We start from the raw sequence: 25668 nt of genomic DNA, 5'->3' as shown, positions 1-25668 counted from the left end.
TCAGGTGGAAGCGTTATTTATTAGCTTTACATCATGCGTTAATGTTTCATTGCTACATCATTCTGTACAAATTCTTTTACAAAATGTCAGGTCTTTGAATGTTATAACTGCAGTTTTGACCTGTGAAGTAAAAAAGAACAGTTATAAAACCGTTATGCTACTCACACAACAAAGACTTTTGTCTTTGCAACAGGTAATATCAAACAAAATACTTACAAAGGTGAAGAAAACTTTTATAACAACTGAGTAACCGTTAATACAGTATGTCATTGGTATATTCTTAAAACTCTTGGAAGAGTACAATGCCAGAGTTAATTAAACCTCATGTTTTGTCCATTTTTTGATAAGGAATGTGGCAAAGACAACATCATAATGCCTTTACAACACGGACCGTAGCGTCATACCACCTTCATTTCGGACAGGGTTCAGCTCAGGTGCAGCCGGGGTGCGTTTGTTTTGTAGCACACTTGGATTTGTCTCCTGTGTCGTCCTGTTCAGGTGTGAAATGCATTGTCCTCAGTAGTACGAGCTCAGGTGGGAGTGAGTGGCAGGATGTCTGGTCATGGCTGACCCAGGGTAGATTGGGCTGTTTGGTGAGTTCCAGTATGTCGACGGAGGACCAAAGAAGTTGCCAGGGGAGACGGGCATAGGCGCAGGATGACCACTCATGAAGTTCATTTTGGGCTGGTGGCTGTGGTAGGGCTGCACGTAAGACATCTCAGTCTGGTACTTAACAATCCCACCTTCCGCCGCATGATTCTGGTGTGCCTGCGAGATGCCCTGGAAGTCAAACTTGTAGGCGTAGCGCTTGCCGTGCACCTTCGTCATGATGTTCTTGTCGTAGTAGTAACGCAGAGCGCGGCTCAGCTTGTCATAGTTCATGTTGGGCTTGCTCTTGCGTTCACCCCAGCGCTTGGCCACCTCGTCCGGGTCAGTCATCTTGAATTCGCCGTTGGTGCCCTCCCAGGTAATGATGCCAGCGTTGTTGCTGTCAGACAACAGCTCCAGGAGGAACTGCCACAGCTGGATCTGCCCCGAGCCTGAGAGGAGAGATGAGGACAAGTTAAAGGGTCAGGTGCTGACTTTGACATGAGATATTTACACCAAGCCAGATTGTGCACAGTTACCAGGAGTGGCTGTGTAAATTGATTTTGTGTCTCAGCATTTTTATTCCTTCAGTACGGAAGGTTGTAGACATCAAGCCACAAGCACCGAAAAATCTGTCACAAAACTGCAAAGGTACCAAAAAAAGTACTTGAAACGGTAGAATACTATAATGTTCAATAACTATAAAAACAGTGAAAATGAAAGCAAATATCTGTAAGTAATAACTTCTAGCTAACTAAATACAGTAAAAGAGTGTCATTGTATGTCCATGCATTAAACACAACAAATCATTGTAAAAATACTCATTGTTTATAGTTTTGGCCTGTTTTGTTTTTTTTTGTTGGTTTTTTGCAGTCAGCATTTTTTTGTTCTGTGATTTAAGTAGTTGTTCGCCTAATTTAATGAAATAAAAAAAAAAAATCTGTAAAATGACATTTTACTATTTAAAAAAAAAAAAAAAAAAAAAAAGCTATTTTGCAGTGTGACAAAACTTGAATTAAGTTGCATCTGGCTTCTCGAGGGCCTTGTACAGCTTGTCAGATTTGTGTTGTGGTCGTTGTATTGCATTCATAACATTGATGAAACACACGTCTAACTAGTCAAATGTGACCTTTCCACTGTGTGGCTTGGAGGAAGCGACAGACATCGGGCCAGAAACCTACCCACAGGCCTGTGAGCGCTGGGGTCAGGGAGCTTGTATGGACTTTGTTTGCCTGTTCGGTTCTTGGATGAGCTGAGGGCTTGGCCTTCTGTGAGGAAACAGCAGGGCAAACAGTCATTTTGGTGAGAGGGAAGCCCAAATTCATCTCAGCGTAAGCGAGATGCAACTCTGCTGACACGACGTGTTGCTTGATGTTTACTCCATCTTGGAGAGGAAGTGTGTGTGCGCCAGCCCTTGCTTGCTTTCTGTCATGTTGCCAAAGCAGACAGTGTAAAGGCCTCATTTGTCTGTTTATCTTGTGGTGGTTTGAATTCTTACCTGGGTTGGCCAGTCGACTGCTGATGGGCCCTAATGTCTGATATGGATCTGCAAGAAAGAAAAAGCATATTATTGTGACACAGTAATACTTTGTCAGTCCTAATGTTCTGAGATTCTACACAAAGTCAAGTCTTCAAGATTAGACAAAACCTCTTTACATGTTGTTTAACATCACAAGCATCATAATCTTGAACTGAGGTTGCACCAATGATTTGATCAGCTACATGCAAATGGTTTAGATTTGTGCAAATACAGTATACAACACGAGTGAGTACACTTCTGGGCAGTATCACTTAAAGATCAAATTCAATAGTTGCAACAATTGTATTATTTTTAACTTATCTATTCATAAGTTAAATGGTAGAACGGAGGAGATCCTCTCCTAAAAAAATCACCTACTCTTTATAATGACTATATTTAAAATTCTGGCCCCAAGTAGAAACTCAAGGCAATAAAAGTGAATCCAGCTGTGATCACTGAAACTAAACAGAGTCTTCCTGTGATTTCCAATCAGCCTAACGGCATGAACATGGTTCTAAACTGAGCTGAGAACAGTAGAATTTTCTTATTTTTGGACCTATGGGCAATGTCTATCTACATATCTGCATCATTCCTTCACATGGAAAAGAACTGCCAGAGGAACTGAAAAATCTGATTGTAAGATTCACAAAACTGGAAAAGAATACATTAAGATCAGAGAGCAACTAAAAAAACCAAACTTGGTCATAAAATTGCAAGAATACACTTTGCCTGCTGAATGTTTGGAGCATTTTCTTTGATCAGATCAGAACAGGATAGATTTGTTGTGCTTGGAGTAGAGCCCAGCATGTGTGAACCTGATCAGGACTACTACAGTGGATGCAGAGTCCTGACAGTGAAGCACAGAGCTGAGTGTGTGATTATCTGAGGCAGCATGCCCATACAGTAGTAACTTGTCAATCGCAAGGTAGCCCTGCACCAAAACATTCCTTCCTTTGTCATCTGTGTTATTTTAAAAGGGAGCATAATTTGCTAAATAAACACAGTGATATGTGTAAGGAGACTTTAAACTAGTGATGGAGATCATAAACCCCTTAGTAAATGCTTACTGATTTAACAAATCAAATGAGAAGTAGGCTCATTTTTGCATTGACTTCTATACAACCAGTATTCTTTTTGTAATGAGTGGAGTCGCCCCCTGCTGGTTATTTAACAGAATGCAGGTTTAAAGAGATCCTGCGTTTGCTTTACGTTTTACCCCCTTTTTTTAATTTTATTTTTTTTCATCTTCAAACTACATTTTGCCTTTTACTTGCCATGTGAAATTAGTCCTATTAAAATATGATGCCTCCTTCACATTGTCTCATCAATGACAACATAACATTTTAGATTTTTGCTCATTTACATTTCACATTTAAAGAGAAACTCTCCTGATTTTATGCATCTGACTCTGTTTACAGGTGCTGCAAATGCAAAACAAAGTACAAATAATCAACTTGTTGGCTCCATGAAGTTTGAAAAAGTGCTGTATGTGAAGCCAACTATGGATTGTGAAGTTAGAAAGAAATTAGGTTATCAGACATCTGTAGCCTGCTACAGCATGAGAATCATACTGTATGGAAGGAGACTTGAAATGGTGGTTGAGACCATAAATTTGGGAAATCTGGGAAATAACTTTACTAAGGTAACAGATCAAGTGAGAAGTAGGACCATTTTCTCACAGACTTCTGAACAATCAGTCTTGTTTTCTCAACCAGAGGAGTCTCTCCCTGTTGGTTGTTGGAAAGAATGCAGGTTTAAAGCTTCACTTTTCAGACATGGTGGCAACACATTTATACACAGTCTGTTTCCAGCTCAGTGTGAGTTTGGACACTTGGTAGTCCATATATTTGACTAGTTTGTACCTTGTACAATTCTTGCAGTAGGCTCTGTAACTCGTGTGCTGTGTTGGTGTTCCATGGAAGAACCTAGAAATAAAAAAATATATATATGTGTAACTTGTATGAAACTGTTTGACCTTCAGCTGTAAGCTAGTTTTGAAATCCAGGGTAAAATTCAATGCAAAACCTGAAGGTGTTCATGCATGACAAATTCATCACTGTTTCATATCATCGTTTTTGTTTCCATACCTTTGGGCACTGTGGTCATGGTGTTTGTCGGCCAGCTGTTCCTGCGGCTGATCTCATCAAAACCGCTCTCTGCAAATGCACAAACAACCAAGGATGAAACTAGACAACACTGACCGGCACCAAGAGTCTTTGAAGTGGACACCGAGACAGGTCAGCTGGGGTAGGAAGGAAGTCAATAAGTGGAGACCAAGACGATAAGACTGCAGAGGTCTGACGGTGACCCACAGCTTCTTGGGTGAGCGTTCTTTTGTTCAGGCCACCCCTGTCTTCACAAGATTGTGAATTGTGTCCCAGGAGCAGGACCCAAACCCCCCATTTCCTTTGTCGGCGCAGCTGTTTCCTGTCTGAAACTGGCTGTTGAGTTTTGGACTCATCACAGTTTTGTCAGAGGAGGTGAATGTTGTGCCAATGAACCTTTTAGACTTTTGAAACTATGGTTCTGAAACTCAGCACATTATGTTTGAATCCCTAAATCATTCAAGTAGTTCCTCACAGCGCAATGGTGAACTCTGAGCTTTGATTCACACCCAGAAGCACCCAGAGTGCGTGACTAATAATGGTGACAAAAAAAGAGAAGTCTGCACAATGTTAGACCCATTTAATTCCCTTTGAAATCATTCTCTTTTTAAGGTGACGTTTGCTTCTACCTATAACCCTCTGAAATCCAAGCAGTTTAATTTTTCTCTTCAATATAAAGTCCTGCACCTCTATGGAAGCAGCACAGCCATGACCAGAAAGAGTGAGAACTCAGAAATGGGTTTTTGTGCGGTGCGACACAGAATGACATGAATCCTAAGAAAACACTAAAATGAAAGTTTAGATTATTTGTTTTACAAAAACCAAAAAAATCAAATGTGTAAATGTTTTCTAATCATTGCTAGAAGAATTTCCATCACAGCTAGAAGTAGAGAGAACTAAGAAATGGGTTTTTGTGCAGTATGACACCATTAAAATGCTAGAAATACAAAAAAAAAATAATAGATTTTCACACATTTCCATGAGAAAAAATAACTAAAGCATGTTTAAATTTGTAATATTTCATCAAAATCACTTTGTCATTCTAGCATTTAAGCAAAAATAAAAACTTTGCACCCCATTTTGTAAAAAAAAAAAGAAAACCAACAAATTCTGCAGTCCTCGGTGCAACTCAAGAGCCATGACTGACTCGGCTTTAGCCAACAGGGAAAAAGTCAGTTTTCAGGTGAACTGCAGGAAGTGTTTTGGAAGAGACATTCAGCATGATGAAATATCTTTCCAGAGCTGATTTGCAGAGTAGAGTGAAACATTTTGTTGAGGTTTTGAAAAAGTACAAATTATGAAATATCTGTAGATTGTGGATCCCTGACATGCATTTGTTTCCCTATCTGGTAACACCTGAGGGAACTTGAAAGAATGTTGTACGTGTTGGTTCCAGGTTTATTTGATTTTTGTAGAATAAATAACTTAAACTTTTCTTTTTATGAAGATTTGAGATTTTAACTGTCATTTTGCGCTCAAGACATTTCTGAGTTCTCTCATGGTTGTGCTTTTTCCATAGAGGTGCAGGAGTTCGTATTGCAGTAAAATTGAGCCCACAGTGAGGAAAACTATAAAACGAGCAAAGAAACACCTGGAAACTGCTTGGCTTAAACAACTTCAACTATTATGATATTGATGCAGGTTCCCATCTGTCATAGTGAGAAGTCAATTGTGAAAATATGTTTGCTTTTGATATGAAGAGTTGATGATCTCACCTGCTTTCACCTGCAGTCTGGGTTGTTGTTGCTGTTGTGGTGGTGGCGGTGGTGTGTTTGTGGGATTGGAGGGGTACGAGAAGGTGGGGCTACCTGGAAGAAAGATTTTTATTTTTATTATTTTCAAATCAAGGTTTTATTCTCTTAAGCTTTAGCAAACCAGGATCAAATGTGTTCTCTGAGGTAAAGGGTTGACATCAAAGATGTAAAAACACTTGCTAGGTGTTGGCTCTGTTTGGGACCCTGTTCACCCTGAAGCTTTAACAGCAGAATCTAAGATTTTGCTGCTGATTTCACTTGAAAAACAAACCGCTGCTGCTGCTGCTGCTTCAGTCAAAAACACAAAATTATGTAATGCAGCAAGGATCAATCATCATGATGACGTACATGTTTTAAACAAAACACAGGAAACCTGCACTCACAAAGAGGAACAGCGGCTGTAAAACTCACCAAAGACCACAAGCATCTCGTATCTCTCAGCCTCTTTGAAAAGTTTGTGTCACAAATTCAATGGCATGCAGAAGTGTTTTTAGAATAGCTGCAAGGATCAGTTGTTCTTCTGAGAGCATAATTTCAGAAAATGGCGAAGATGCTCGTCACAAAGAGACAAAAAGAACAATTCTAATTTTATTCCGTTTAGCATTAATCTGATTTTATGTCTGGGCCATTCTGTTAAGAATCAATCAGGGTTTCCCACCTGACTCCCCCACAATCAGATGGGGTTTTTCTTGGTTTTGTTTCTTAATCTATAATACCTTTTAGTATATTTAATGAAAACAAGTTTCATCTTCATACTATGAACATTTTCAGAGTTAAAGACCCTTGAACACAAAATGATGGTTCAAAATATCACACTTTTCAATTTGTGTTACTTTATCCATCTTCTCTCTGCAGATAGACGCGTGAAATGCTCAGTGCTGAAAAACACATTTGAGTTCTGTTAAAAACTGCAACCACATCAATTTTCCATCCCCTCCAGGTGTCGCAATCTGAAGACTAAATCTGTTTTTTGTTTGAGCATCAATATTATTGGATATATCGTAGTCTCAGCAGTAAAACTGCAACGGTTTAATGTCTATGACAACAGATCCTGCTACCCTGGATGTGTTTTCTGTTCTCTGATAATTCACACCACAAGCGCTGTCCTGTTTATTTGCAAAAAAAAAAAAGGAGGAAAAAAGAATTGATGTCAACAACATAATCTCACAAGGTGAAGTGTGTGGTGTTTATGGTGTGATTTTACCTGAGTAGAGATGATGTCAAATACAGGTAAAAATGAGAACTTTCATTGTCAATAACTTGTTCTGACCAACCATCTATCACACATACTGATATGAGTAAGTGAAAGTATACCCAAACTTAAAAGTTTCTTATGGTGAACTATCAGAAAACAGAAAACACATTGAGTGTACCGATGTTTGTTCCTGTGGATCTGTCATGAACATTGAAGACATTAAGCTGCTGCAGTTTTACTGTTGAAACTATGATATATCCCATAAAAGTTGATTACGGAGAAAGCTACGCTGAACAAAAATGAAACTTTTGCTTTAGATTGTGACACCTTGATTTGGTTTGGTTTTGTTGCAATTTTTAGCAGAACTTGTATGGTTTTTTTTTTTTCCATGTGTCTATCTCCTGTGCCCAGAATTGATTTAAAATTTATTCAGAAAGTTAGAAGTATTGATCCACATCAATGTACTTCAAGGGCCTGTCGGGCTCAGTAGATTGCATATTGAATGACCTTCTGCTACTTGATGCCAATAAGAACAGAAGAGTGTTGCCAGCTGCAGAGAGATCTGCTGGAGCCTTACTCTGTCTGAGGTAATTGAGGTGCGAGAGCAGGATGTCTGCGTTGTAGGCCGACGTGAGCCGCATCATGTCCTCTTTGGTCATCTTGCACAGGGCCTTGCCGTCAAGTGCTTGGAACAGCATGACGTCCACCTCCTCCAGGACGTACTCCTTGATGGCCCAGTCCAGCCACTGCCGCACGTGGTCCTGCGTCCAAACCTCAGGATCTGGCAGAGATTTAGAACAGAAACTTTTTTTTATGAGTAAATCATGTCTTTTCTGGCTGGAGTTTGCATGCATGCTTTTATCTGTTGTGTTCTTTTTTTTTTTTTTTTTGCTGAAACGTAATCGCATGAAAAGGAAGTTGTAGAAGTTGCATATAGATCAGTTATCATAAGTCACTCTGGTGGAGCTCATCTCTCATTTCCTGTACGAATACAAAACAGAAATGTGTGATATCACTTAAATGTCAAATAATTCAAAATGTCTCACTTTACACCAGCCAGAAGACTTCCAAGTTAAACAGAGTATTTGCTCTTTTATAAAAGTAAAAAAATAAAAGTTTAGATATTACTATATTAAACATACAGGCCCACGGTGGGAGCTTAATACAACAGAATATCTTTCATTACTGAGATTTAAATCTTTCATTTTTCAGTACTTCGTATTTCTGCCTTTATTTTTGTTGACAGACTTGATTCTCTTTATTGAAGATACCAAACTCCTGCAGAGATGTCCTGACCTTCTTCACGGACTATAGTTTTCATCTGCTCTCTGGCGGGATTGTGTTGCTCTACCTTTCACCTTAAAATACTCCCACAGGTGTTCAGTTAGGTTCATGTCAGGCCACATACTTGTCCAGGTTATAATTTTAACTTTCTTCTTCTGTAGAACCTGCTTTATGATTTTGTACTCTGATGCTTTTTATGTTGGAATATTCTCCTTCTGCAGACTGGGAGTCATCTTGTTGGCCAGTGCTTTGGTTTATTCACAGGCATTCATGGTTCATCTATAAATGTCATCTCCCCAACACCTTTTGCACTCATAGAGTCCCATATCATCACACACCTACCTCCATGATTCACTGTCAGGACTATGCATTTAATGTGGTAGCCCTGGTCAGGTTCACAACAAACATGCAGGACTCCATCTGAGCCCAACACATTTATCTGACCAAAGAATGTGCTCCCAACATTGATCGGTTTTTAGCAAAGTTTCATTTTGCAGTTGTCAAGAGCAAAGGTTTATTTATTTATTTTTAAATGTTTTTTCTTCTTGTCCATAGAAGTTAAGGTCATGAAATGTCCTCCACCCTGAGCTGTTACAGAAACTCTGCTTTCTATTAATAACCCCTGTGTGAAGTCTGAAGCAGCTGTTGTCTGTTTTTCACAGCTAGATTGTGAAAGTAATTCACTGTAGATGGACTCATTTTAGGAGGACGACCACTGCAGCTCTGATTAGTGGTACTATGTCCCCTTCTATACCTCTGAGTTCTGCTGCAGCTGTGATTCACTGATTTTTAGTTAATCTTTCTGGATCCTCTTCCATCTTTGTAACGCCTCAGGTTTCAGTCCCTCTGTTCAGTTCTTTTCCACGTGGAGCCATGATGCAGATGAACACAGCTCATAGGTCCAAACCTGAAAAGTTCTGCTGTCCAAAACTCATTTTAGAAAAATGTTCATGCAGTTATACTGATTGGAAATCATAGTTGTCCACAGTTTGGTTTCAGAGATCACAAGCAGATTCATTTTCAAATTCTACTTTGAGGCCTAAATTTTCAAAAGTCTCTCTAAAATGTTTGTTTTTGATTGTTCCTAAGAGGAAATATTTGATGACAATTACTGTAGGGTTTAAACATTTAGGTGATGTTTAACAGGCGTGTACTCTCTTCCGTTGCATACTATATATAAAATTGTTGCATCTGGTGAATATTTGCGATTCACTTTACAGGGTTTGACGCTAGTAGAATGTTTTTTTGAAGATGAAAAGTTTATCTTGGCTCATCTTAATCTGAGTGCTGATGTAAGATGGCTGTAGGGTTGGTTTCAAACACTGTGTTGACTTCTCAGTGAAGACAGACACTTCTTCTACCTGGTTAAAACAGTTACACTTGCAAAATGTTTGCATGTTCATATATTTAAGGTGTAATTCAGCATTTTTGTTGAAAATTGCATCTGAGTCTGCAGCGCTTGTATGCTTCACTTTGTCGCATGAAAACATGTGTAAGATCGTGTCTTTTTTTTATGTTGGGGCATATTATCTGGTGTTTTATGTGGTCAGGGAGGCTGTTATATTGGTTTCCTTAATGAAAAAAAGAAAGCTGCTGTTCAAATAGATCAGACTCACCCTGAAACACTCTGAAGAGCACTTGGCTGAACATTATTTGTTTGTTGGACATGAAAGTGCTGAATAACGCCGGAAACTACTCAGAGATACTTGTGATATTGATACCGATTATGAAATTAGTGGTCGAGTGGGTACAACTGCTTTGTAAAGGTTTAAAAGTGTTTTATTTACTGAACTGAGGAACTGTTTTCAGAATCCTTGAATTCGAATTAAAATTTAAATACAGAAAATGTTTTAAAAAGACATTTTTTAATCATGAAGGATCCCACATTTTGAGATGATATTTGTATCATATATACATGCCAAACTTAAAGTTCCACATTTAGATGTAAAATTAGATGTTTGGGTTTTTTTTTTTTTCAGTTTGATTCTCTCTGCTCCTAGAAGAAAAGATGCCTCAACTAAAACATAATCACTATGATAACACTCTGTAGCCGTCGAGGAGATATTTGTGACAAACCTGTGAGTGTTTAGTACACTGGGCCTGAGTGGTGAGTTTTAATTGCAAATTAATTAATAGTTTTTCCAATTTCTGTTGTGCAAGTAAACTATTTCAAGCAAATTGTCAGTGAAAGCTAACAAAATGTTATGTTACAGGTGAGGAGTTTTAGCTTCTTTGGAGCATGGTTTAAGCTATTCAAGATTTTTTTATTTTTTTCAAGGTTTATTTCATAGAGATGCATTTTAGTGTTTAACATATATCCACAATAAAACCACAGTTAGGCTTTTTTTATATTACATATTATTGTATAAAGTTCAGGTTTGATTCTCAGCGAGCAAGCTTTTAGTGCTCTCGAACAAATAAAATGTCACATTTTTCAGTATGTATTATTTTAAATGACTTCACACATCAATATTTGTTTAAAATCCACGGCAGGTACAATTTTTTAACGGATATGTCACCACAAAACTGCCTTATCTGATGGCTTGCATTAAGACAATTATTTGTCTTGGTACACATTTGATACTTAAATTTACCAATAAGCTGTTGTCTTGTTAAAATTGTGTACATTTGCATAAACTTCCAGAACAGAAATATGAAAACTGGACAAAATCAGATTTTCACTCTGTAAATCAGAAAACACTATCAGCAGCCAGAAGAAAAAGTAATAAATTGCCATGTTTTTCAGGACAAAATATTTCATATATCAACCTATGAATGCCTATGAACTCTGTAAAAATTTGCACAATATAAACGAATTTGGAGAATTAAAAAAATCTGTTATAATTATATATATAATGTTTTTAAAAATCGTTAAATTGCCACACGGGGCCCTGATGAGTAGAATATACCTACTGATGCATAACATCCATCACAATGGAGCGTTTATTCACATTCAGAACCCTGTAGTTCTCCACTACAGTTCATCAGAGAATGTTTTTGTATCTGTAGGCTTCTTGTAGACTTCAAGTCTGAGCGGATGTAACCATCAACTGCCATTTTGAATTTATAATGCCGCATTTTAGGTTAAAAAATATTAGTGAAGACAGTGATCACATAGAGATACACAGAAGGTTTGGCTGATTGTTCCTGCTGATTTGCAGTAATTATTGTGAATAAAGTTTAATTTGATGCACTGTAGTTAACGTCCTGCATGACTTTGTATCGTGCAGTTTTTCATTTCTACATTTACGTACGTGTTTTTGTTGTTGGAGTAATTTTACTACAGTTTACCCAAACAGTAAGACGTATGTCAGGGCTTACTCAGTGGTAGCTTTATGTTGGAGTAGAAAATAAATCAGGTGGGACTCATGCAGCTCCTTCCCAGCTGCAAACTGTGACCGTGAGTTGCCCGTAATGAAGGACGGAGGCGACCACACCCTCGAGTCCTGATTGTTCTCAGTGAATACGTGCTGCTGTGATGTAACATCCTTCTATTATCAGGGCCGAATAACTCCGGTGACTCATTCATGAGTCTTGTTGGATTTTTTTACGTGAATTTTAAATCGTCTGCACACAAACACGCTGCTCGTCTGATGAGTTTCCGAGGATAACGCCAGACTGGAGGCTGCGAAAGAGGGGCAACGTGGAGTTTGAGGTTATTTTTGGAAGGTTGGATTCATGATTCATAGTGAGGATGAACGAGAACAGACAGTAGATTGTGTGAAACTTTACAGCGAAGAGGGAAATCTGTTGGGAAAATGGAAAAAACCCACTGTGCGTATGTGATTGGTTTGTCTGTACGCAAACTGAATTTCTTTATAGTGGTGCACATCCTTGTTTTGTTCATATTCAGCTGAAGGATATTTATATTTTGGGTTTTGCAATAAGGCTGGTATCATTTATTCATTTTTGTCCAACAGTTGGATTCTTTAGGTTATACTCAGGAAATATTGCTTTTGACAGGGACGTTTTCAGCTCTGGATTTCTAAACATTAGTGAGGATTTACAGCAGCTGGATGGAGACAGGGACAGTGTTTTTAACACACAACAGTGGAGCTTGGCTGCACAGAGATAGTATTTGCTGCTCACATGGAAGGAATCCTTTGTTTTGCTGGTTTTCATGTATGTACTTTGTTGGGTCACAACTTTAGCTCTTAGTTAGTTTTTTCTCCATGATTAATAAGACTGCAGCTTCTCAGCTGTAATATGTATTATATTCTGGTGAAGTTATATTTTATATCATTTATTTAGAGTCTTAATCCCTAAAATGTAAATTACTGAGGTGAAATCACACTATACAATACTAGAAAACACTTTGGCACAATGGTTGTTCTTTGAAATGTGCTTTTTTAAAACAAGGCTTGCCCTGTGTATGCTTTTTTTTAAATGGCAAAATCTAAAATCTCCAGTTTGATCCTTCAACCCACCGAAAAATGTCAAATTTCCAAAAGTGAGACCATTTACCAGAGCCATGAACCCTAAAAACAAAAAGGATTTTTACTGGATATTCAACTCCCCAATAATCCTTAAACTACTTGTGCAGTTCTGTTGGAAAATGAAAACTATCATAACCTGAAAATCAGGGGTTTTTTTTGTTTGTTTTTTAAAAATCAGAATCACTTACTTTTGCATAGTTTAAAAGTTTTCCAAAAATAAATGGTTTTGTACTAGATACTGTTAATAAATCAAATAAAAATTGGCTGAAACGGTAAATATCTATAGTCTGTGGAGCCTCCATTAACATGTGGACACCTGAAAAAATGTTGGACATGTTCCAGGATTTTTTTTTTTTTAATTATGTAAAAATTGACAATTAATGAAATTCAACTTTTCTTTTATTATTTTTTATGATTTCTGACATTCTGACTGTGTCATACTGCATCAAAAACATTTCTCTTTCCTTTATGGTTGTTCTGTTTCCATATAGGTGCAGAACTTTATACTGCAGGAAAAAATGCACCCACAGTGCAAAGAGCAAAAGAAAAAATGCTCCAAAACTGCTTGAAGTTCAGAGTGTTAAGAAGAAATTTTCGTGTCTACTTGGGCTCACAGAAGTCAGTTTCAAAGCCTGAAAAGCGTCATCAATAATTTGACTTCAGATAGAGCTGCCGGTTATTTATGCGTTTTCATTATTGCACTGAAAAGGGAAGCAGGGCAACTAAAAATGAAAATGTCCACGCCTGCTTACCACACATCTGTTCCTGCCGAGTGCTAAATTTACTCTTGGTGCTGTGAATCGTGTTCGTCTTAAACCCTGATGTCATGTTGAACCAGGCAGCCTGTTGCTGTTTAGCCGTGGCACTCAGCAGCAGCAGTTGGTGGCATTTATGGGGAAGAAACGGAAGTCTGTGCCCATCTCTGACTCAGTTATTGCACCAGCCGCCATGCGTGGCAGCTCTTAGGAAACCACCTTGTGATTGGCTGTGAGGATGGAGGCCATGCGAGTGACTCAGCTCACCTGCCGGCACGATGACCCTCTTCTCCTCGGTGGCGCTGCTGGGCGGGGTGGCAGTCTGGGGGCTGACCCGAGGCTCCGGGTACGAGGCCTGGTACGGCAGCGGGGCCCCATCGCTGCTCATGTGTCTGGAGCGCTTGGTGACACTGCAGTCCACCGGAGACTCCCGGCTGGAACAGGTGGGGACAAGAGGGGTCAGCGATTCAAAAACCACGAGATTCATCAGTTTCTCTGTTCACTTTTCATTTCCCCTGTCTGTATGGCAACACTCAGCAAAACAAGCCTCATATGTTGAAGACAATGTGGAAGCAGCTTGCACACATCGTGATATATAGACCCTTATTCACACCAGTTTTGTACTTTTAGTAATGAGTCCAAACCAATATTTTGTCAGAATAGCCAAAAACTGGAACCTTGTCATGTCATACACATACACATACACACATCAAATGTTACTGATGTTAAAGGCCTTAAAAGTTACTGAAAGATCGACCAAAGACTGTATTTTTATTAGGACATTAGGATACATCCATATAAATACACTTCGAAGAACTTTCTGGGGCTCCAACGTCACCCTCGTTTTCACATTATGCACTTTTTGGTTCTAGTTTTGTGTCCAATAAGTATTTACTATTTTCACTTTAGACAAATTTTAGTCATTTTAGACAATTTTGAGTAATTTTGCATCAGTTTTAGTAATTCTGGAAAAGTTTCAAGTCATTTTGGATGACTTTGGAGTCATTTTGCACACATTCAAAGTCATTTTCTATATTTTCTTTCAAGTTCTGCTGATGTTAGAGGCCTCAAAAGTTGGTGAAATGTCGACCAAAGTCTGTATTCTTTGTAGGAAATATGGATGCAGCCATATATATATATATACACTGACAGGAGTGTTCTTTGGCCCCAATACCATCGTTGTTTGAAAGCTTTGCACTTTTAACTGAAAATTGCAGCCAATAATATTTTTTAGCAGATTTAATTACAGTGAAACAATGTAATTTGATTAAAATTAATTGTCATTTGTAAAAATTCAATTTTTCATTGAGTATTTTACAGTCATATGAATGTTCATATTTTTGTTGTTTTACTAGATAGTATTTTATTTAACAAAATTGAGAAAATCTGTAAAATAACAGTGAAAAAATAATTAAACCCAGCAAATATTTGAAAAATACATTTTTTGCTGATTTTAAATATTGTAAAAATAGTGTAATTTTAAGGTCATATTATAAAACACTGAATTACTATTTGTAAAACTGTAGACTTTTCATGTGGATGTTAACAGTTTTGGCTTCTTTTTTTTTACAGTTAGAGTTTACATGTAAAATGTTTGTAATTTAACAAAACAGGGAAAATCTACATCTATTTTTTTAATCCTTAATATATAATGTTTCTTTCAAATAACAGCAAATATCTGCAAAAATAATTATTGAATATTTTAAATGGTGTCAGTTTGTGGTCAAAATTTCCTAATGAGCAAATTACTATTTTAAAAAAATACAGATTTTTGATGTTCACAATAACAGGTTTAGTTGTTTTGTGTTTTTTGTTTTTTTGTGACTAGTTATCTGTAATTAAACAAAACAGGGTAAACCTGTACAATAACAGTGCATTGTTTAAAAATTATAGTTAAAAGGTTTTTTGTTTGTTTTTTTTTTTTAAAGTGTGGTGGGAATAAACAACGAAGGACACATTTTGTTAGAGAACAATAAAACAAGTACTTGAAGGGTTTGGAAAAACTTGGAGTGTCGACATGGAACCTGACAGAGCTACAGTCAGATAATCTGGGAACCTGTGACTCACCTGGTCCCATTGACGTGCTCGCCTCTCTTCCCGGCATTTTGCACTGCCGAGCCCACCCACTCCGGCTCGGTGGGCTCTGGACTCTGCCTGGAGGCCTGGCTGAACCCGCCGGGCGACATCATCTCTGCCTTCACGTGCATGGCCGGGACTGCAGTGTAGGGCGGCTCGAATATGGGCTGATCCTCACTCACCACGGACAGCGCTTCCTGTCCAAACAGAGCCACAGCAGTCAGCGTCTGCCGGTGACGAGCCGGGTCGCAACCTGTCTTGCACACTTGGTTTATTCCACCCAAACACAACCTTAGTAGCTGTGAGTGATGTCGGGTTAACAACGATCTTTAAACAGTGAAAAGTCTGACTTTTCTTCACTCTTGGCGATCTATATATCTTCTATGGAGGATGTAAAATGTTCAAGATGTATAGTGTATAGTTTCATCCTCTGGAACCAAAACCAGGTAGCAAGTTTAGAGTATTTATAGCTTTATAGAATTCTGTTATAATCCTAAATGTCTATAACTAAATAAGCACCTGTCATAGTAAGCTTGAAAGAAAACATCAGTCATTATTATTTATTAGCAGTTTAATGCCTACAAAATCAGATAATCCGCTTCCTCAAGACTGCTGGGGTGTGTTTTGGTTACAGGTCATGATTTAAATGATGTTAAACAGAACAGCAGAACTCTGCTCACTAAGAAAAAGGTTAAAATGAATCTTCCATGTTAACCCTCTGAGAGCATGTTTTCTTTTCTTAAAGAAATTCCCAAAATGACAGTTCATCAGAGCCAGAAACTGTAAAATCAAAATCATCAGGTTTTCATCTTTCTGACGTGTCCTTAAACGCATCATGAGCTTATGTGAGCTTAAGATCATGATATTTCATCAAAATCACTTTATGCTGAATGTCTATATATATATATATTTTTCACCACATTCTGTAAAAAACAAACAAAAAAACAATTAAGCCATGACTGAACCAGCTGTGACCAACCATTCAGGGGTAAGTCAATGAACTTTGCTTACAGCTAGAAGATAGGACACAACAGAAGCAGACTGAGAGGAAAATAAAACAAACTGGCTCAATAAAACAAATGCAACATGACTCACAAACAGTGCACAGAGGAGCAAGTAGTTGGAGGATGCATTCAGCACGGTGAAACCTCTTTCTAGATTTCATGTGCAGAGTAGAGTGAAAAGTCTGTAGAGGCTGTAAAATGTAAATAGTTAAATATCCAGTGTGTAGAATCACAGTTTTTTCTGTTCGTGAAAACGGTGTGAACTTGGAAAATATTACAAATGTGGTTTTCAGGGTTTTTTCTTTTTTTTTCAAATTAAATGAAAACAACACCATTCAAATCAGTTATTTTCTTCTTCTTTATGATTTATGTTATTCTAACAGAGACTTTTGAGATCTATTGCCTCCTTCATGGTGCTGCTGTTTCCATAGAGGTGTAGGACTTCATATCACAGTGAAAAATGAGCCCACAGTGAGAAAAAATGTGAGAGGAGCAAAGAAAATGCCCAGAAACTGCTCAGAGTTTAGAGGCTTAAACAGTAAATCATTTTTATTGACCAGCTGGGAGCTTTAGTTTTTAGCTGGAGAAAATAACAGGGATTAAAAGCTAGTTCAAGGTGTGTGTATCAACTGCAACATCTGTGTTAGTTTTTGGACAACGATGAAGCTCTGAGGCAGAGAGATGAGTGGCGACTGTTAAATGAAGACATTTCTGTTTGTAAAGCTCTCTCAAGAAAAGGAATAATCCAAACTGTCAGAGTCAGGAGCTAATCTGCATCTGTTCTGTATGGAAGTCACCTGTGAATCAGCAGAACAGGCTGCAGGGACTGTTGCCAATTTGAAATAGTAAAAACAATAGAATTTGTGCTGTATTCGTGGTCTTTTATAGGTTGCCGTGTGCTGAATGCTCTGTACATCAACTGACATGAATGCTTTTCACCATCATAAATTAAATTCATCCTGCTCAGAGGTTCTTCTGCTGAACATTTTTAGAAGTGGAAGTTTGCCTTTTGCTGCTGCACACAAACTGCATGTGGAAAAGTAAAATGAATGCTCTGTACCTGATTACAGCGTAAAATGTTCATTTTGTGTCAACAACCAAAGCTATGGGAGGTGATGAAACTACTACGAGAAACACTGAGGAGCGAAATAAACTGTGAAGGCAGCCAGGAGGCGGCCTAATCTGAAACTGCATCAGTAACCTTAACCACAGTTTTATTTTGTCGTTAGGATCGGGGGTTGCGGGGGGGTAGCGAGGGAGACGGGTGTTAGCTGAAGGTGGAGTCTAATTGAGATTTAAGTCTTCCTGTGTTGAGCACCTAAAATGAGGCCTCAAAACTACCCCGAGATGCCACTTTTCATCCCACGCACTTGGGAGGGCGAACACCAGGCCTGTCGTTCTGTCTGCTGCTCGAATAAGAGTGTCGAAGCGATGCGACCGCCGCAGCCTAAGTGGGTGCAAGTGCGTGTTTGTTTAGAGGAGCCGAGCATTGTCTTCGGGCCTCGTACGTCAGTGCCGGGCTTTTTCAGTGGCCTACAGGAAACCTGGCCGCCATGTGCACAGGAACCTTTTGGCACAGGCCAAGGGAGAGGAAATGGCGGAGGAGGGGGGCACGCTGTAAAAATGTGGGTCATTTTAAAGCTGGAAAACAACCCCAGAGGGTCAGGAGAGGAGAGGGGCTGGGGGGGGGGTTCGCTGGACAGAAAGAGGAGCGCAGCCCTGATTGAAGTGCCGCCATCGCATTGTTTTTTTTTGGTTGTTTTTTTTAGCTCAATTGTTGCCTCCACATCTTAATGCATGGCACACAGTTTGGCATTTCCTCAACGCTGCAGACAAACTGATAGAGAAGCCAGCAGTATTTTGGGGACTTCAGCAACCTGCCGCTGTGTGACGGAGACGCCCTTTTGTTTTTATGGCGTTTTTAATTTTTCAAGCAAACACAACCAAGTTTTTTTTTTAAAGCTACATTTTGATTTCACTTCAAACCAGTGATACTTCATTAATGGGGCTCAATATTTCAAAGAACAAGTAATGACACAATATGTTATAAATCAAAATATTTAACTGTGCGTGAACAGTTTAAAAGTAAGAGTCAAACTCGAAGCAGAGGAACCGGAGATCTGTTTTTAATTCACCGCATATTTCCTACTTGTGAAAACTGCCTACATTACCCATGATGCAACTCGGTGTCTGTTGGGTGTTTGTGTTTTTTTGTTTGTTTGTTTGTTTGTTTTAGATGGTACTACCCATAAAATCAAATAAAAGATTAACATGGCCTCTGGGTTTGAAAGGTGAAAACCTTAAACCTGCATTCTTTCCAACAGCCAGCAGGGGGCGACTCCTCTTGTTGCAAAAAAACTCTGATTGTATCGAAGTCTATGAGAAATGATCCTACTTCTCACCTGATCTGATAGCGCAGTAAACATTTTCTTCATGAGTTGATGGTTTCAGTCACAAGTTTAACCTCTCCTCCAGTACAGGAAGTGTAATCGCTACATTGGTCCATAGCGCAAAATGTTTTGTTTTCACAAAAACAGCTGTAAAATATTCACATTTACTTTTTTTTGTGGAGTTACTCAACGCTTGTCGTAGAAAACCACTTGAGCTTTGTGTTTAGCATTTGCACTGGTGTAGTTGAATCACAACTGCGATTTATTTATTTATTTATTTATTTTTTCAATAGTTTTGTAGCATAAAAAACAACGAGAAACCAAACTAGACCCAAGTGAGAGCCACTGAGAATGGCCAAACCCTCCGTGTTGCTCAGGTTAATCGTGCAGAACCTTAAGCCATCGTGTAATTTAAACAGGTGAGTTCTATAAAGTTCATGCATGCGCTGTTGTCGTGAAATGGTATACTTTCAATAGACACCAAAACAGATTTTTTTGTCCCACGCTAAGCATTTCAACATGGAGGTCTATGAGAATTGAAGCACTTTTAGGACCAGCCCCATGTGGACACTCAAGGAACTGCAGTTTTTGATACCTGCATGTTGGTTTTATTTTCCGGATGTTGCTGCTTGGTCGCTAACTCCCATCTGGGTCAAAGCCCAGTAGTTTATGCCTCCTCCAGCCTCTTTGTGTGGCCTTGCGTTTGCTGTTTTAATGTGTAGTGTTAAAGAACGACAAGGAAGACATGGACGCAGGCCAGCAAGAAAAAAATAAAAAATAAAATAAAAAAGATATATATATATAAGGCCAAAGAATGAAAGCATCTCACAATTTTATAACCTTTATTGTGAAGTTGATGCATATTTTGCTGTGGACTAACATAACTGTAACACATTTTGGTGTGAGTCTAGCCTCACCTTTTAAGTAAAATATAAGTGAAATGAATGGCGGCGTGCCTTAAACCTGCACTCCTTCTAACAGCCAGCAGGGGGCGACTACTCTGGTTCAAAGAACGAGTTGACTGTATGGATGATCTATTGCCTCAGTAAACATATTCCAGTAATTAATTTATCGTCTTCACGCTGTACTGAAGGAGACTCGAAACCAGCGATTGTGTTTAATTTCTAAATTACATGGACTGTTTCCACAAAAAAATAAAATTGACTTCTGTTTTTTTTTTTTTTACAAGCTTTTCTTGGGACAAGATTAGCCTTGGGTTCAGCATTTCCACGTATTTATATATATTTTGAACCAAACTGTGATGTTTTCTAAACCTAACCACACAAAGAAACAGACACAGCTCATAAATTTACCGCCTTTATTGTGCAAGTGATGCATTTGTGTCACTGTGGACCAACGTAGGCATCACACCTTTGTGTTCAAATTGTGCTCATATTTAAGTGAAGTTGACATAAAAGTGCCTTAAACCTGCATTCTCTCTAACAGCCAGTAGGGGGCGACTCCTCAGGTGGCATTAATAGGTCTGATTATATGGAAATCTATGAGAAAATTAGCCTGATTTTTTACTTGATTTGTTACCTCAGTACATGTTATTCTAGTAAGTGTATAGTCTCGATTGCTAGTTTAAAGTCTCCTTGAATAGAGCATGGTGTTTATTTGGTAAATTATCGTCAAATTTAGAGGAAAATAGATGATAAAGCAATGTATGTTTTACGGCGGGGCTACTTTATGTGCTACCTACCAAGACCACAAATGTCAGAAAGCTGCATAATAACAGCCTTCATGGAGTCAAAAAACTGATTATTCACACTTTGACATGTTTCTAAGTGCTGTTAGCACAAATCAGGGGAGTTCCCCTTTAAATGTGACATGTAAATGAGTGGAAACCTAAAACGTCATGTTGTAACCGAAGGGATGAAATGAGGTATACTTTTAGAAGATGGATGTCTGACTTTGCATGCCCAGTTAAAGCTGATTAGTGCTGATTATCAGGACTGCATGGTGTCCTGCTCAGCTTTCTTTCCCTCTTCCTTTTTAGCTGATTGCTTTGTTTTTCTCATGTCGTCCTCTCACACTGCAGAAGCCTTTTTGCTCTGTGCAGAAGTGAAACAGTCGGGATAAAACACGACAGCAAACTCTCACGAGAATGCAGGATAGTGAGCAGTGAAACACTGCGGTTGAACTTGTTGTTGTTTTGGTGCTCAACTCCTAAACTGATATCATCACGACTTGCTGTTGCACATTCACTCTTCAGCTCAGTGAGTTCAGTGAAGCTCCTGCACAAACTCCCGCTCTTTCTTTATCTGCTCTCGCTCTCTATGCCTCCTCTGCACGCTGATACAAATATAATGCGGCCTGACCGCTAATGCCACAACTGACTTCCGCCTCAGTGTGTTTCAGCCTGTTGCTCAGTGACACACAACAGCTTTTAAAAACACGGCCTCGTTGAAGGCTTGATGTCCTAAAATTCACTCCAGTTGAGCTCACTTTGATAGTAAACACTTTTCACTTTCTGTGGAGGCGCGAATATCAAGTCCTGCATGGAAACTTTTGACATGGCTTTCAGTTATCAGCTTTGCAGGTTGCATCATGCAGTCTTGCCCAAACCAGCAGCTCAGAATGTGATCACGGGCTGCTCACGATGCGGATGTGCAAACTGCTGTATAAAATAGCATTTTAGATTCTCAGTTAAACCACAATCAACAGTGTTGGACTGGCATTCCTTTGTACTGTAACCTAAGACTCACACAAATGTTTTGGTACACTCAAAACAGAGACGTTTTACATTTACATTTTAGTCCCACATGTACTTTGTGCATTATAATTTACATGTTTACATGTCTATTAGTCCACAAAAAAGTCAAAACCTTAAAAAAAAAGTCAGCAATAAATCTTTATTTTTACAAACAGTAAATTTGTTGGTTTTTTTGTTGGTTTTTTGCAATGTGTGACAGGAAAATTACATTTGTTTACTGTATTTAAATCAGCTAAATATATTTATTTTTTCGAGGTAGTTTTTATTTTACCATATTTTGATTGCTACAGTATTCTGCCCTCACCATCCAGTAAAATGGATCTTTCTTGTTATCAATTGTTATTTTCTTAATCAAACATTTGGCCTGAAAGCTTGAAATATGTGTGTTAATGCCACTGCAAACCAAAATAAAAACTACAACTACACTCTGGAGGATAATGTTTGGGCTCAATATCAAAAATGAATGCAACTGTTTACAACAGTCTTTTTAAGTTCTGAAAACTTCGACTAAAATGATGTTCAACCAGCGACCTACACTGAGTTTTTGGAGTTAACTTTTCCTGAAGGTATTTTGAATAAACAGTTTTAAACATCTGAGATTTTCCAGGTTTGTGAAGGCTGAGGAGGAGACCTGAAATCCTGAAGTAAAGCTCAAAGAAATTAAGCTATCGAGACAATTTCATTAAATTAGCTCAACTTCAATTTAGTTTTAATCCCACTAATGCAGAAATTGGAGTTTAAATTGCACACAATTTTAAGTTGATGCAGCATTTTTTTTTTCAATTCAACCCATCAAAATAATGTTTGCAAATTAAAAGATTTATGTAAATCATTAAAACTGATTTTTTTGTTTATTTTTTTAAATCTTGCAATCATGCATTTAATAAATTGGTGAGAAAAGTTCTCTTAAATTACTTTATAGGGTGAACAAATGTGCTTAAAAACTGGTGGGCATATGGATATAATTGTAGTGGTTCAGTGGGTTTACTGAGAAGAGCAAAAAGTAATTCTGCTACACAAAAATCTTTGTGTTTGAGATTTTTAATCAAATCTCTCCTTTTTTAAAAAATTGTGAATTAATGTGAAAATGTGCACATCTGTCTCTAAAAAGTATTTATTGAAAACAAGAGCGAGACTAAATGAATTCTAGTTGTCACAACAAGCTACAAGTAAACATTGTTTTGTTTTGTTTTTTTAAAGCAGAGGTTGAGCTGGAACCACGGATGTGGTTAACAATATGTTCCTGCATGAACCAGTTACATGATTTACATCTAACATCAGTTTTATATTTAGTCATTTTGTGGCAAACTTTTAGGCAGCAGATCATCACTGCTTCACTTTATGTCAGCTAAAGAAGCCGATTTGAAGATGCACTACACTAAAGAAAGAACTGTTGGACCAGTTTAAATGATTTGCTTCAAGTGGTAACACCCAATTAAGTGAGATTTATGCAAATTGGATTAACATGTAATAATAATGGAACTTGTAAGTGGAGAAGTGATTCCTGACTACCGAGCAGGTTTCATTGCTGCAAATTGATTTTAAAATGTGTTTTACCCAAATGAAAAACACGATTCTTTCTTTTCTTTATATATACCCTTAGACACCAGTGGTTCCACACTAAAGGAGCAGTAACTCTAATTTTCACACCGTAACTGATAATAAAATACAAGTTCAGAGGGCAAATAGTAATTTTAAATTAATAGAACAAATCCATTAAAGTCGACTGCACCAAACCACAAAGCTCGCTGAGGATCAATCCAACAAGCACTTTGGTTCAACTGCAGTTTAAATACAATTTCTTTTTAAATAGTAAAAATCTGAGTCGTTGGAGACTTAATTTGGAATCTCAGGATTTAACCTTCACTGGCTGATTCTTACTAACAACCGCGCCCTTCATTCGGGATTTATATCAAAGAACGCGTTTTTTAATGATGTAATCGGTGTATTGAATGTAAAGGTTTTCACATTTGAGCTCAACTCAAATCCTGTTGAAGGACATTAGTGCCGCTGCAGCATCGAGTTGTGCAAAGCTCTTTGTGTTCTTCACGTCTGAGGCAAGTGGCAGAAAGGAGAAGTAAAAGTTTAATGCAAGCTGATTTTGCAAAGGCCTGAGCAGCTGCACTTTCTGCTGCACAAACAACGGTGCGGTTTTCACAGCTCGGCGCCCGGCAGCAGCAGCACGCAGCGCCCCGCAGGCCCCGCCGCTCCCCCGCACCGCCCGGCCCGCCAGCGGCCCCCAACAAGGCAGCACCTCAGTCTGACCAGTGCGTTTGTTTCTGACGAGCCTCTGCTGCCTTTTTGACTTTTTTTTTTTTTTTTTTCTTCGGGTCCAGGGAGGAAATGTGTGCGGAAAGTCTGAGGTCTGAGACAGGAAGCCTGCTGAGTTCAGATAACGACACCTGACAAGTGCTCCCGTTTGCAGCTATAAATTACTCTTAAAATAACCTCAAACACAATCTGCAGCGACAGAGAACAAGAGAATCTGGATTTTGGGAATCCCAAAAACAGCAACGTTAAGAACATAAAATCTGCTGGAATTCAAGTTTTCGTTTCAAGGCCTCGTTAGTTTTTTGCTCTGGTCTTTTAATCGGCCCCATTTTCACGTTTCAACGAAAATCCTAAACGATATTTATCCTCCAGAATGCCTCAGCAGCCCAAACGCACAAACGTTTGTTGGGAACAATACCAGAAATTAGTGAATAATTGGTTCCTCAATCTGCTCAGCCTCGTTCTTCAAACGTCTTGTAGTTTTGCAAAAGGCCGAAGAAAACATGAGTTTGGTTAAAATACATATCAAGAAATCCGCTTTAATAATCCGCTTTTTAACAAATCATAAATGTCAATATTATTGATTTTTGCGTCGAAACAAAAATGTATTCACGAGAAAGCTGCAAAAAAAAAATTCTATTACAGATTTTTTGTATTTTTTAATTAAAAGCCCACAGGCCCAGTGTTACATACAGATCCGTTAAACGTGTGATTTGATGTGCATGATGTGCATGATCAAATTTAAGAATGTTATTTTCTGCCCTCGTTGCGCAACGATCCGTTTATGGTGTAAATATCGTTAAAAGTTCTCTCAGACGTGAAGCCCGGAGGCCTTCCACCCGAGTCTCCGATCACATGCGGACACAAAACCGGCGCTGTGTTCGTCGGGAGAACATCGGCAGGTGAAGCTGTAACTTGTGTGAAATGTGAAATACCAGTCATCTGATGGGTCCTCCTGCTCCGGTTTGATCCGCGGCGCCTTCAGGGACACCTGCCCTGAAGCGCTGCATCCCTGCGTTAACTGACTCTTCCTTAAAGAAACAAGCGGTTTGTCAGCTCGCTGAAATGTGCAGCAGTTTCACTCTTCGTGCCTTATTGTCGTTTGCGGCTCCGTGGATTTTGCGGGACGATTAAACGCAGCAATTAGGAGAGGAGAAAAACACCTCAAAACGACTGAAAACGCGCTTTTACGCGCAGCTTTTAAGCGGCCACCAATTTTTATCTGAGTGTAAAGATGTAGTGGTTAGTTGTGTTATTATAGAGCCGACATACAACCACGAACGGGAAGGAAGAGGAAATTTTGTACAAGAAGGAAAGAGTGGGGAGCTCGCATCACCGCCTCGCCTCTCTCACTCCGCAGACTCTGGTGTGGGTGGCCGCCTGTCAGCTCCACCGGCGGCGTCAAAAACAAATCAGACACTTACCTTTATCGTACAGTCCATCGCAGCAGCCTCGCACTCTTTGTCATTTAGTCACTTTAGGAATCTAACTGCTAATTTAGCCTCTAACCTCGCTTCAATTCATGCACGGCTGCATTGGCTCTATGGCGCAAACCATTGCAGTTTTTTTTGCGCA

At 38.8% G+C, this 25668-nt stretch overlaps 1 protein-coding gene across 5 annotated transcripts; it reads right to left on the bottom strand.

Annotated features, from left to right (window-relative positions):
- On the bottom strand, positions 1-25668 carry fli1rs (Fli-1 proto-oncogene, ETS transcription factor-related sequence). 5 transcript variants are annotated; one of them, XM_008301550.1, is made up of 10 exons: positions 25518-25668; positions 15704-15909; positions 13904-14070; positions 7739-7942; positions 5928-6020; positions 4195-4263; positions 3970-4032; positions 2087-2134; positions 1770-1856; positions 1-1040 (listed from the first exon to the last, which is right to left on the bottom strand). In XM_008301550.1, exons 1-10 carry the CDS (start codon positions 25533-25535, stop codon positions 517-519), a joined length of 1479 nt encoding a protein of 492 aa, XP_008299772.1. In that variant the 5' UTR covers positions 25536-25668; the 3' UTR covers positions 1-516. The 5 variants fall into 5 exon arrangements, with proteins under 5 accessions (XP_008299772.1, XP_008299775.1, XP_008299774.1 ...); XM_008301553.1 differs by lacking the exon at positions 25518-25668 and adding an exon at positions 25029-25455; XM_008301552.1 differs by lacking the exon at positions 3970-4032.

Source organism: Stegastes partitus, unplaced genomic scaffold, assembly GCF_000690725.1.
Source record: "Stegastes partitus isolate 25-593 unplaced genomic scaffold, Stegastes_partitus-1.0.2 Scaffold1685, whole genome shotgun sequence".
NCBI lineage: Eukaryota > Metazoa > Chordata > Actinopteri > Pomacentridae > Stegastes > Stegastes partitus.
The sequence above is the reverse complement of the archived record's forward strand: the minus strand, read 5'-3'. Positions and strand labels throughout refer to the sequence as shown.